We start from the raw sequence: 14,174 nt of genomic DNA on the forward strand, positions 1-14,174 counted from the left end.
TTTTTCATGCTGTCACAGCGCCGAAGCTGACTCACACTCTCGCTTGTTTAAGTGGACCATAACTCCAGCCCACAAATTATAGTGCACATTTTGCCACCGATGGCACTCAACCATGCTCACTACCTTTCTGTCCTCCTCTCATGCCATTTCACACAAGGTCTATTTTAACACAAAAGTTGACGTTTACCTCATGCATGGTCAACAGGTAGTTAAGAATGCTCTGCAGCTCGTCTTCCTTCACACCTCGGTCCTGCAAAAATACACACAGTGTCTCTCACTAAAAATATTCATGAATGTCAGTTGTTTTTTTTCTTTCATCTTATTAACCTCAGATGACTTCATTAATTCTGTCCTTGGCTGACTCATTTTAACCATGGAATAGACATAGCCACACATATACATGTAAATGCATCAACAAATCAATACAGGCACACACAAACACAAAAGCCGCTGTGCTTAATTCAGGCTACTAATCTATAATGTGATTTTCCACACACACATTTTAGATTAAGCTGCCAGCTCCCTGCAGGGAGAAAAACAACAGCAGAAAAAAAGTGATTTCTATGGTCTACCCCTGATGAAGATAATGGCAAACAGTTTCTTGTGTGTACCTTTAGTATGAGTTGTTTGAGAAAGAGCAGCATGAAGGCTCTAAGTGAGATGATCTCCTTTTGGGATGGCCGTGGTCCATCTACAACAAACAAAAAAACAATTTCCTGTTAAATCTCCATTTTTATACAGGATAACGATCACATAAATAAGTCTGCAGTTCAGGCAGAGTGGACCCCACTGTTTACTAAGATCAGGATTTTATTAGGCTTCCTGGAGAGCAGAGGAAAACACACACAGTATGATGGAACAGTTAATTGTAAATCACTGTCATTAACTCCGGAGGTAATCTAGCAAGCTGGAAATTTTATAGATGTACTAATCTAACTGATTACAGTAAAGACATAGTAATTTACTAAAACACAACTGACGGTTCAGATTATCCAAAGCATCAGTGAAACCTACTGTATCTAGTTAATTAAAAAGATACATACTTAAGTTACTGGTTACAGTGAAATTCAATCAAACTGTGAACATAAAGTATCTGTGGGCCAAAAAATGTGACCTATAACTCTATAATAATTCACTGTAACCCTCTCCATGTCACATCATGTGCATGTACAACCACAGTATAAATATGTAAACAATATCTAATTTTTAATTTGATTTTTAATTCTAATTCTTTATTCTATAAATATTTATATAATTACCAAATTTCTTGTTTTTCTCATATTTTATTTCTCACTCGTTTGTGTTTTTTTCTACCTGTCTTTTTTTCTGGACTTGCTTGTTGTATGTTGTTGCTGTTAAATGTGAAATTTCTGCACGGTGGGATAAATCAGTTCTTATCTTATCTTATCTTATCTTATCTTATCTCTTTCTAAGAGGTCTGATGTGTTAATTCATTGTTTTAATTCTCAGGTAGTTACTGAGATCATTGGTGATTTAAGCATGGCAGAACACTTATTTTTGGACTTCACAATTTTTTTTTATTAATGATTTATATGGGTTGAGGTTTGCATCATGAGTTCTTTGTCAGATGCGCAAAACTATTGTCTTTGCTTTAGAATAAATAAAATAAAAAAAAAAGTAAATAAAAAAAATTTTTTGTCTACTCTATATTGTCTTTACTGTAATGCGGGGGCATCAAGCTCATTTTAGTTCAGGGGCCACATTCAGCCCAATATGAGCTGAAGTGGGCCAAACCAGTAAAATAATAACCTATAAGTTATGTCAACTCCAAACTTTTCTCTATGTTTTAGAGTAAAAAAAAAAAGTAAAATTATATTATGAAAATGTTTACATCAACAAATTATCCTTTAAAAAATGCAAATAACATGAACAACTATGAACAAACTAAAATTTAATAAGAAAAATAAGTGCAGTTTTAACAATTTTATGCCTCAGCTTCTCATTTATGCATGTACATTAGAACTTTCAGATCACAGTGGGTCTGCAAAGGCAGAATATTGGTAAAATTACACTTAATTCACTTAAGACATTTCATGATGTTCATATTTGTTCAGGCTACTCACATTTTTTTGTGAAGGAATAGTTTGTAAATGTAAACATTTTCATGTAATGTACTTTTTCACACTAAAACAAAGACAACAAATTTGGAGTTGATAGGTTATTATGGTAGTATTTTGACTTGGTCTGAATGTGGAACCTCAACTAAAATGATATTAAATCAAGTTAATATCTTCAGTGTAATTTTTGTATTTTATAAATTTATCCCAGGGGCCAGACTGGACCCTTTGGCGGGCCAATTTTGGCCCGCGGGCTGTATGTTTGACTGCTGTTCTGTAATGTAAATTGTGTTCTAACTTTTTGTAACATATGATCTGACTTACTTAAAATGTTTAATTTTGCATAACTAACAGGCTCAAAATCAAAAGAAACCTACTTTAATTAAGTATCAAAAGTACTGCAGTGAAAGGTCAGCTGTCTTGCACATCATAAAATTTGTTGCTAAATTTTGCAGATCAACATTGAAGTGAATCTTAATATCAAAATCATGTTTCTGGAACCCTTCAGGTGGTTTCACAAGAGAAATGACAAGTAGATTTTGGCATGGCATTTTCATCTTATTTTCAAGGTGTTTAATATGCATTTACTGTCACATGCACTTACACTATGACAAACTGGCTCAAAAACAGCTGCCAAATTCAGAAAAGGAAAACTGAGCTAACTACAGTGTGTCCCATAAGTCTCCATACATAGGAAAAATAAACGTTTCTTGACATAAACCATTTTTATTTATATAATATGCTCTATATGACTGCTGTTTTGTCGGGAACGCATTTCAATGCGTGTCCTCTACTGCTGAAGAACTATAAAGAAGAAATACAAAGAAATACATGTTAGAACCATATGTATTATGTCTCCTATGTATGGAGACTTATGGGACACCCTGTAGTATAAAAGATGCATCGACTCATAGCAAAACAGGAATAATGTAAAAGCCATTGCACACAAGATGACCTTCCCTTCTCTATCTCCCAACACACTCAGTATAAGATTCGCACATCTACTTTTTCAGCACAGCTCATTCCTAACACCGGTTTATAAGGCAACAATAAACATTTACAATGTCCAGCTTGTGTGTGTTTGCTACTGTGCACTTTGCTGTGTCAGGATGTTTGGTATTGGCCTTATTTTACGTGCAATACAAAAGCAGAGTATTTCAAGTGCAAACAGCGTTTATAGTAAGCTAAATAAAATCAGCCTTCTCCTCTCAGAACATTGAGGCCCTCACCTGATGAGAAAATAAAAAAAACAATGGAAGAAGATATGAAGCGTCTCCCTCTTTTCTGTTTGTCATGCTCTGCTGACGTTGAATCTTATGAGAGTGAATTTGTTTACCTGCTCTGTACAAAACCAAAACATGACACTGAGGGGTTCCCTTTGTGATCAGACATCACTGTCGAGCGGTTGCATATTGGTGATGTTCATCATCCATCACAGTTACTCAGAATTGTGTTAAACGCGTGCATGGCTGCGAGTGTAACCTCTGTTTTAACTACTTTGATTAAAAACCCCATAATCATTTTAACAGGTTCTCTTGAGCAGCTTCAATCATTTCCTTTAATTCATTTTTTTCAGCTTTTTTTTTTATCCTAATCAGCCTCAATGGTTTTAATCAGTCATTGTGAACCACAAAATCAGTTTTGTTCAACCAGATAATGACACTTTGGGAATAAAAAAAAAGGAAGAGGCCTTTTCATTAATGAGCCAGTGAAAGTCAAAAATACACCGAAGAGAATGTGCTTTGACTTTGGGACTCAAGCAAGAACATATGACTGCATATTAGGACAATTTTAGATTAAAAAAAAAATCACAACCACAGGTTAAGGTAGTGGTTCCCAAGCTTTTTTTGGCTCATGACCCCATTTTAACATCACAAATTTCTGGCGACCCCAGACATTCAAAATGGAGACTTTTTTTTTTGCTAAAACTAATTTGTTTTTGATCATGTAATAGTTTGCTATACTATGTTGCAAATAAACGGAAATTCTAGACGACATTTAGGCTATATAATGTATATTATTATGGACGAAGGCAGAAAAGCCAGGTGTAGATTACTGCACAAAGTGAGAATTTGATTTTCCTTGGTCAGGATATGTACAGTCAGTCCAGCTTGGATTTACAAGGCTGACAATTAATACTGAATAAACAACAACTCAAATTATGAATTATAAAAGAGCTGCACCATCTGAAACTGACCACAATGAACATTTGAAGGATAAACAGTACCACAGTGCTGCAGTTTCAGCTTCACAGTTTGTCATGTCTGTAATGTATTATAATTCTCTCTCTCAACTCACCATATATTTTTTATTAGTAAGCTTCTATTTTTATTATTATCATATACTAGAACTTTCAGGTGACCCCATAAGAATTCCAGGTGACCCCACGTGGGGTCCCGACCCCAGGGTTGAAAAACACTGGGTTGAGATATTATTAGATAATACATTTTTAAATTAGTGAGACAAAAAGTTGGATTTGTGATATTGTCATGGAATAAATACTACACAAAACTGGTATGTTAATATTGCGCTCATTCAAATTTAACACAGCAGCTTCATTAAAACCACAAAACATCCTTTATGTAGCAGTAGCAGAATCTGAATGATACTATTATAATCACTATGAGACAACCATGTACTCCTAGTAACAGTAGAACATGGGAATAAAAATACCACGGTAACTACCTCTTTAAAGTGCACATATCTTCCTCTACGAATCCTGAGTTTGAAGTGTCCTTCCCTTATAATGAAAATTAATTCCACCTCTACATTTCACACATTTCAGGTGTCATATAAACATATATGCAGATGTACTAATAGCGCGTCACTTCGCTTTGAAAGACCGTTAGTATGTGACTGAGGCTAATTGTAGCCGGTTCTTTATTGGGCAAAAATCCCAGCAGTCAAATGGCAACATCACCAAACAGAAAGGGAGCCGACAGCCACTTGATCAGACATTCCAAAAGCTCCCTTGGATCTGTCAGTCAAATGTGTCTGTTGCCATGGCAATGTGAGATGCTAGTTAGCAGAGGGTCCCGGGCAAAAAAAGAGATTGATTAAAGTGAAAGGGCTGCTCTGACCTTTTTGAAGCCCTGGTGTATAATAACACTGGCTGTTTTCTGCTCAATTACAGAGGAAATTCTGTTTTGTGTATAGAATATGAAATGTTTTATAAATGATTCTTGTTCCAACATAGATAAATCTCCAATTCTGCTTCCAACTAAAAAGAATCAATGAAAGGGTGTGCACACATTTCATTGCTAGAATAAAAAAGATGCATTATAGTTTACACAAATTATTTTAAAAAACACAATGCAAAAAGAATGATACTGAAGTCTATATTCTGCTAAGAACTATTCAGTACATAAGGACAGGTTTGATTATGCTTTTGACCACCTGTGATTTTCTCCAGAAATTCTATCGTATACAATAGTGATTCAAATACCAACCTTTTGATAATCATTTTTGGACCATTGGTTGTTTTTCACCAAAAAATGTTTTTGAAGAAAATTGGCTTGTGTTGTCAATAATTTAAATACAATAAAATATAGTTTATTTATTCATTTTTCTATAAATTTAATTTGTATTTCATGTGTATTGTGCTCGGTTTTTGAAATTACGTCTGCACTAAAAGAAAACACTAATCACTTGACGAGTCACATTCATGACAAACAAAAATTTTTGTATACTCCCTAAATGACGTCAAACCTGCAGAAAACAAGTAATTAAGCTTTTTATGGTATTCTGTATTTCTTTCCATGCCTTCTATTTAAAGTCATAGCTTTAGAAAGGTCACATATCTGCAAAAGGACAGACATTAGCCACCAGTATAATAGATGAAGTGGCAGAAAAAAATTATTAGACCACCCTTGTTTTCTTCAATTTCTTGTTCATTTTAATGCCTGGTACAACTGAAGGTACATTTGTGTGGACAAATATAACGATAGCAACAAAAATAGCTCATAAGAGTTTAATTAAAATGCTGATATCTAACCATTTTCCATGGTTTTCTTGATAATAACCAAAACCACTTAGGTTCTTACATCAATAGCTATGGCATTGTACTGACAAAAACAGTGTTTTTTAAAGCTTTTAGGGATTAGTACTTGATTACATTACCATTGTTTTTGATGACTTTTGATGGTCTAATTATTTTTCCCGCAACTGTAGTGTATATTGTCTAATAACAAATACAATGGCTCACATAAGCTGCATGTGTTGGACGTATAAGAATGCATCTTTGAACTGGTAAAAGAACTACAGAAGATCTGAGCTATGAAAGAAAACTAATTACATACCTCAATAATAAATAGATCAAAAATATGTTCAGGTTCAACCTCATTTAACATTTAATTATATCCATAAATAATATAACCTTATATGCGCTGTAAACAGATACAATCAGTATATGTGTATGTACAGAACGTTCTGGCATTTCAGTTGTAAAGAAATTGTGCAATTAAGGGGTAATTAAAAAAAATTGTTGCTAACAGATAATGGGTACAAAAAAAGCAATAGTAATATATATGGTAAAATATACACTGTTGTCTGTTAAATTAGAATAAAATATTTTTACCTCTTCTCATGAAATGATTGTGGTGACGTGATTTATTGTTGATAGATAAAGTACACACTGATGTATATAAATAGAAATAAAAAGAAAAATATGTCTGAAAACAAAATTACACCAAAGCAGTGTATAATCACATATCTTATAATCATATTGAGTTTTATATACATTGTAGTTTTTTGCATATTTAATTAAGAGTGCTTAATTTGCCTGTTGACTGTGAACTGACTGTACTGAGCCCTACATACAGTAGACACCGGTGTTATAAATACAGTGTCATCTATTATAGATCTGAGCTGAAGGCTGCTGTCTGATGTCTCTACTGGTACTCATCAGAAGTCCATTCAAAAAGGACTTCCAGCCTCGTTCTCACCGCTACTTTCTTTTTTCCCATGCCAGCGTGTGCATCTTTATGTGCAATCATGTGATGATGTGCATGTAAATGTGCACCTGTGAACATACCAAGACCTTTGGGGGCGATTCCACTGCACTCCAGCGGGTTAATAGCCCAGTAGTAGTACTTGAGCGTGTGCATCAGTTGCAGGACTGTGCCAACGCGCCGGATGGTGGTGTAGATGGTGGCGGTTCCAATGAACTCTGATGACAGGTATGTGTAGAGGGACAACTGGACCTGCACAGTACATACATGTACATTTAAACATACAAAGGATTTATAAACATTGTCAATTACCTACCTGGAGAAACAAATTATCTATGTTTATGGCATTCATACAAAAGCATAGTAATCTTCAGTTAAAAAAAAAATTAAAGTTAAAAAAGCCACAAGAGAATGAGAGGAAGCTTTCCTCTACCAAAAGCACCAATACATTCTGCTTTGTGCTGCTTTTCATGTTTCTTTGCCTGAAGCGGTCAACGCTCATCTGAGGAGCTCCTAACGCAGCGCTGACATTTAAACATTGTGCTCTCCTATGCTCATTTGCTCCTTTCCTCCTATACCCTGCCTCCTTCTCTTCCCTTTTTCTCTCTCTTAATATTCTGTAACCAGTTCTCTCCTTTTTGCTCATACACAGATCCAACTCTACTCACAAATCTCCGAGCTCATTACAGCGGGCGCGACGCTACAGAGCAGCCGTAACGAGGTAGCTCTGTTTAAGCGGATGAAATTAGCAAAGTGCCTTGGTCTGACCACACCACATCTCAGCTCATCTCCAATGGAGAGTGCACTCAGCTGGTTTAAATGGCCTTCATTACATTACATTTCACACTTTGAGATGATGTGTTGATCTGGTGTGAGTTAAGCTGCAGGAAAAAAAAAAAAAAAAAAAAAAAAACCTTCTTTGACCAGAGCTCAGCAGCAGGGTCTGGGCTGCAAGAACAAAAGGTACTAATAAATATTCTTGAGTCTCTGAAAGGATTATGTTTACCAAGCATGCTGCGTAAAAAAAAAAAAAAAAAACAGGCTCTTTATTTCCAGTGCGAGATGTGGGAGATGAGATTCTGATGTGATTTCTTCAAGTGTTTCATTATGTTTTGAATATGACCAAGGCTATTCTTGCCAATATTAAAGGTCATAATATTCTGAGAAGTAGAAAATAATAAAGCTCAGTGGGAGAGAACATGGAACAGGGGGCGTAAGATTAGGGGATTACAACAGTCTTTATGTGTAGTGCTATTAGTACACTTATTATTTTTATTTATCTCACTTTTTCTCATGATTGCCGCCAGCATTAATTTTCTCTGAATAGTTTAACCCTTTACCTGGCAAGTGACTATTTTTGGTCATTTCCACACACATTACAAGACAGTGACAGCAACAGTTACAGTGAGGAGACAGAGGCAACAATCTCAAATGTGGTCTACAGGGTCTGTAAGGTCCACCTCTGCATGAACAGTGAGTGTAACTGCTTTGTTAGGTACCATGAAGTAATGGTACTAATGTAAGGAATGATGTTCAAAGGGATAATGTGGATGTGGACAGGGGTCTACATCAGCACTTATGTTATAATTTTCTAAAATACAGTCGCGGAAAAAATTATTAGACCTTTTAAAAGTCATCAAAAACAATGGTTATGCAATCAAGTACTAACTCCTGTGTGTATCATGTGACTAAAACAGACAGAAAAGAAAACATGGAATGCCTAAAAGCACTGTTTTTGTCAGTACAGTCCCATAAGTATTGATATAAGAACTGAAGTGATTTTGGTTATTATCAAGAAAGCATGGAAAATGGATAGATATCAGCTCTTAAATTAAACTCTAATGAGCTATTTTTGTTGTTATCATTATATTTGTCCAAACAAATGTACCTTTAGTTGTACCAGGCATTAAAATGACCTAGAAATTGAAGAAAACAAGAGGTGGTGTAATACATTTTTCCACGACTGTACATGCTGATTTCACCTTACATGTGTTTTTCTTGTATTTTTATATAAACTTCTTGGATTTTTTTTTTTTTTTTGTGCCACATATGAGCTAGGAACCATATACGATAACTGCGTTGACCTGGATTTTCTACATGACAATAAAACCTTTTTGAAAAATTTCATAAAAATAACTTATCAGATCCTCCCATAACACACTAAGTTTTAAAGTTTGAACTTCTGAGTATTTCAATGAGTGTCCTATAAAGAGTTAACCACTTTGAACTTTTCACTCAGGTCAGGTTTATTCTAGATTATTCTGTGTGAATAGTGTCAGACTCTGACTTTCACTCCTGTTTCTCCTGAGCTGATTCTTCACTGCGACAGGAACTGCAACTTTTCTTCCATCATAACTTCGGCATGCCCTGGAGACTAGTGCTGCTGTACCCGGGGGCCAGTCACATCTCAGGGTCAGAGGTGAGAAGACGGGGAGTCAGGAAGCTCGGAAAATAATGGAGGCAAGAGCTGACTGGCCCTGCGGGAACGCCAGCAACACTCACATCTAGTTGGGAGTGAGAGGGACAGGGGGGGACTACACATCTCTTGACTGTCCTGGGGTCTATTCAAATGTCACTTTTTCTTTTCGTTTCCTTCGCTTGCATGTACTGTCCTTTCCCTGCATGGTGTGCCTTCTTCCATGTCCTGCAACGTCCTTTCTTATATTACTATAAAGGGCACTGGACACTAGGATGTCACTCCCTGCTCCTCACAGTTTTATATCCTTTTTCTATACTTTGCATTCCTCTTACTCCGACATAACCTTCAGTAAATCTACTGCAGTAAATGCATTTTCTCTGGCTTTCCTTTTTATTTTCTGAGTCTGTCCGTCTGCTGTCTATTTACTCTTTTATTCTAACCATAATTTACTCTTTTTTGCAGCAAGGTCATGAAAACAAGCGCATATCTTCGGCAGACATGGACAAATAAACAGACCTTGGCAGGGGTGTGTATCCAGATGGCAGCGTTGAAGAGGACGTGGTCACAGAGCTGTTTGAGGAGTGGTGCTCCATGAGGCAAACCATCGAGATATTTGGCAAAGGATAGGAACTGCTCCAGCACAGCCCTGGTGATGTGGACCCGTGACGACTGGACAACAGAAAAGAAAACACAATGAATATCAACCAGGAATACTGACGTTTCAGCTTTTAACTAATTCACGATCATTCCTTTCTTAGTCTTTCACTGCAACATTTTTAATAATAGATGCTAAATTACCAACAGTACTTATTTCATTTGAACATTATTTTAAAATTCTAAATCAATTCACTCCACATTCTTGTACAACAGGTGCCCAAGTATGATCATTTAATTTATTTTACCACAAAATTTTTAATGATTAAATATGACAGTTATACCAAATGTGTATAATTATTGGCAATAAAAGTTTTCACCTACTTATTCTAAAGAGCAGCCATGACTATGACTAAGGCTACTCTCCATCACATTCACACAAAAAAAAGAAGAAACCCAAACTGTGAAGCCTTTCACTGACCTTCTCCAGCAGGTATCCAATCACCAGAAAGCCTTTCCCTCCAAGCATCTGCTCCTGCATAGCCACGGAACTTTTTAACAGCTCCACCAGGAATGCCAACAAAGTAGCACTGAAAATAAGATAAGCATTGGAAAGAAAAGAAAAAAAGATTAATTCCAAAAGATGCAAATGTGACCTGTTATGTGTCTGGGTTCTATTTATTCATGAATGTGCTTGTATCTCACCAGACTGTGGTGTCCACGGTGCTGTCATTAAGTTGTTTGTAGTCCAGCTGAGCAAAGAGAGGAAACAAGACCTGGATGCCACCTATAGAGTGGATGGCGCTATGGATAGAGTGGGTAACAATGGCCTTCACATCCTGTGGGACAGAGAGGGGCCATTATTGGTGACAAAGATACATAGTGTATGCGCACACAGACACAATTGCACAAACAGTCATGAAATATTAAACAGCACTGACAAAAACTTAAAATAGAATCACTTTCCACTCATTGGCTGTGGTTCAAGTATTGATTATTCAACATCATGTCCATTATATACTTTTTTTAAACGACATATAAGACGTATGATAATGATCTCTATTCAAAAAAGTAATAATAAATAATATATAGTCTAATAATGATAAGAAAGTACATCTATCTATCTATCTACAAAATTAACCTCAGTTTCCAAACTATCTTTGAAAACTATCTGATTTTTCATACGCTACATTAGATTCTAATGAACGAATAATATTCATTTGGCAGTTTGACGACAAAAATGTTTGCCTACTAGTTTCATTTTAACACAATTTTATAATCCTGCAAAGAATTACAAAGCACTTCACCTGAATAGCACTGTGACTTACTGACTTATTATGATGAATCCACAACCGCTTTTAATTAACGTAACTAATAACCGGTAATATGACTCATTTTCAGAATTACTGTAATTTCTGCCTGTATTATTAGGGCATTTGTCATAGTGTATGAAGTGTGCCCGCAGACCCAGATTTTTAAAAAAGTAATGAAAACAACAAATTTGAGGTAATATAAACCTAAACTTTGACAGGCTGAGCAAAATAAACAAAGTGTCTGCTTTCACATAGTGACAAAAATAACCAAGAGTTAAATCAGTGCAGAGAGTTTTGTATTTTCTTCATATAACTGGAATCTAGGTTATCCTCCTGGTATTAAATGCCACAGTAAACACAAGGGAAATACTACAAATTATTCACAATTTGTAGTTGAGTCACGTCTCCAACAAGCATCCACACAGATGGATCCATCCTGACTGACCTGCAGCATGAGTGCGTGTGGTGAGTGGACAAAGATGGAGGGGTTTTCCCTGGGTGAGGACTCTAGGCAAAGCTGGGCGTCCGTGGCCTTGGCGTTGTAGGTGAAGGAGATGGAGCTGGCCAGCTTTCCGTCATACAACACCTGCTTGTGGTGCTCAGCCAGGTGGATGTCACTCTCAGACTTAAACTTGAACGTGCTCTGCGGTGATGGAGAAAGAAGACAGCAGACAAGGATGTGAGGGGTCGCATATGAAAAACTTTAAATAAGTGAGTCGTTCAGAAAGAGGGAAAGTGTGAGGGAAGTGTGTGTTTGTGTGTACAAGTTCAACAACACCCAAAATGGAGTCTGCTTAATTGCAGCATTGAGCCGTGTGTAAACAACACAACATTAGCTTAATGAACACAGCGCTAACCCGGCCACTAATTCAATTAGCCCAGAATAAGAGACAGACAGAGGAAGCATCTGTGTGGGAGAGACTCACTTGGTGCTCTGAATTTATCCTCTCTTTGCATTTCGCTAAAAATAAATAAAACAGCAGGGTCCTTTATACGTGATTTCATTTCTTTATATGACGCATTACATTTACTCCAACACACCAATTCTCACATTGTCCACAAGCTAATGTATATCACATGTAAAATATCCTAAACAAAGGGAACTAAACACTAAAACTGCAAACTAAATCATGTTTTCCCTGCTAATGCCAACATTTATAAACCCTCACAACACATCTGTTAAAATAATCACAGTGTAATTTTTTTTTTTGCATATTATCAAGCCCTAATTGCCATAATTAGCTCCTCAAAAGTTACACAACTTAAAAATACATATATAAAGTCACATTTTGGATGGAGTCATTATAAGATAATACTGTGGGTTTAATAGGCAAATGTTCTTATTGAAAAGTAAGCCTGTCTTGTCTTTGCAGGAACTGCAGAGTGGAAGTTGCGTCAATGTCTATATATGGTGCGTCTGTTTACTGAGGTGTGAGTTCATGCATCCTTCAGCCTTGCCCATACACATATGAAGCAGATGAAAGGCCAGTGAGTTACTCTCCCTTCGCAGCAGCTCCAGGCGAGGGGCTCTCTTCCCTCCGAGTGGCAGAGTCCCCAGGTGCCTCGCTCAGTCTGACTGAACAGGAAAGCCCCAGGCTGCTCACAGACCTGCAGGCCCGACTTGTTCTAAACCTTTCATCTGAGGTTGGCTGAAGAAAATGTGCCCTGAGCACTTATAACCATGCAGCACAAAGTCTCACACTGAAACAAGAATACATTGAACAATGGAGACGTCGGCAGATAGTAGCCGATAAACAGCTAAGCATCAGTTTCAAAAGGCTGCGTTATTTTTTTTCCCTTTACCTTAAAATTCTCCTTACTTCCAGTAATGGCTACGATCAATACTGATATAAATAGATTCCTTTTATAAATCTATAACCTTACCTAAGTAACTATAAAATGAACACAGCCACGACTCTGACCCTGAAATTCACATCACACGTACACCTACACATATATACCCTCGCCAACACATCTGCCACAACATCTTTCCAAGAGTAATTAATAATAATTACATAGTACAAGTAGTTGCCTATTTTCTTGTTGTTTTTTTTTATGATTTTCTAACATATTGTTTGAGAATACCCAGGGGCAAATGACCTGGTTGGTGAAAAGCTTATCTGTGAAATAGCTGTGTTAAATTACAGAGGATACTGCAGCCACACACCAGGATAATCAATCACCAACACAAATAACCTATTCTTCAGTTTATTTTGAAGTTTACCAGACCCTCTGCACAAGAAATACTGAATAACCTGAATGTGAAATTAATCCACTTATTAAGATGCAGATTTTTTGCTGTGTTAGCCCATTTAATTTGCTGCATATTGTGAAGAGTGTGTGTCCAGTATGTGTGCATATGTATAGTATACATGCAGGTGTGTGTTATGCTGTCCTGCTAAATGAGAGAGGCAGGTAACTTCAAGGGTAAAAGAGCATTGCTGACTCATTAAAGAATTAGGTGCTGTAATGGAATTCGACAGGTCACTGGAAATCAGCAGAAACACGCAAGAACGAATGGAAAATTTTACACATGTGAAGCTTTACTCAGCAATGCTTCAAACATGTATGTGTCCTTCACCTAGTGGCAGAAACACTCACAGTGGAATGAAAGCCACAGCTCCGAGGTGTTTCACACCTGACAGGTGCAGATATGACACTGGCCTGCAGTGATAACAGCACATGCACATCCACTCTATTTAACTCAGTCTGGGGCCACCATGCAACGCCAGACCAGTTATCCAAACAAGTTCAGCATGTAACTAAATGTTATTGGGGAACTTTGTACAAGCATACAACTTAACTGCAACCTTCTCTATTG

The 14,174-nt window shown here is 36.7% G+C and overlaps 1 protein-coding gene across 8 annotated transcripts in view; it reads right to left on the reverse strand.

Annotated features, from left to right (window-relative positions):
* nbeaa (neurobeachin a) overlaps positions 1–14,174 on the reverse strand; it is a 75,872-nt gene that overhangs the window by 40,038 nt on the left and 21,660 nt on the right. For all 8 annotated transcript variants that reach the window (XM_030153465.1, XM_030153464.1, XM_030153460.1 and 5 more), the window contains exons 8-14: positions 11,799–11,996; positions 10,746–10,879; positions 10,522–10,630; positions 9,963–10,115; positions 7,111–7,279; positions 612–691; positions 188–250 (exon numbers count right to left, since the gene is read on the reverse strand). In XM_030153465.1, the coding sequence (XP_030009325.1) occupies positions 188–250; positions 612–691; positions 7,111–7,279; positions 9,963–10,115; positions 10,522–10,630; positions 10,746–10,879; positions 11,799–11,996 (906 nt within the window). The remainder of the gene's footprint in view (positions 1–187; positions 251–611; positions 692–7,110; positions 7,280–9,962; positions 10,116–10,521; positions 10,631–10,745; positions 10,880–11,798; positions 11,997–14,174) is intronic.

The sequence above is a fragment of the Sphaeramia orbicularis genome, chromosome 14 (assembly GCF_902148855.1).
Source record: "Sphaeramia orbicularis chromosome 14, fSphaOr1.1, whole genome shotgun sequence".
Lineage (NCBI taxonomy): Eukaryota > Metazoa > Chordata > Actinopteri > Kurtiformes > Apogonidae > Sphaeramia > Sphaeramia orbicularis.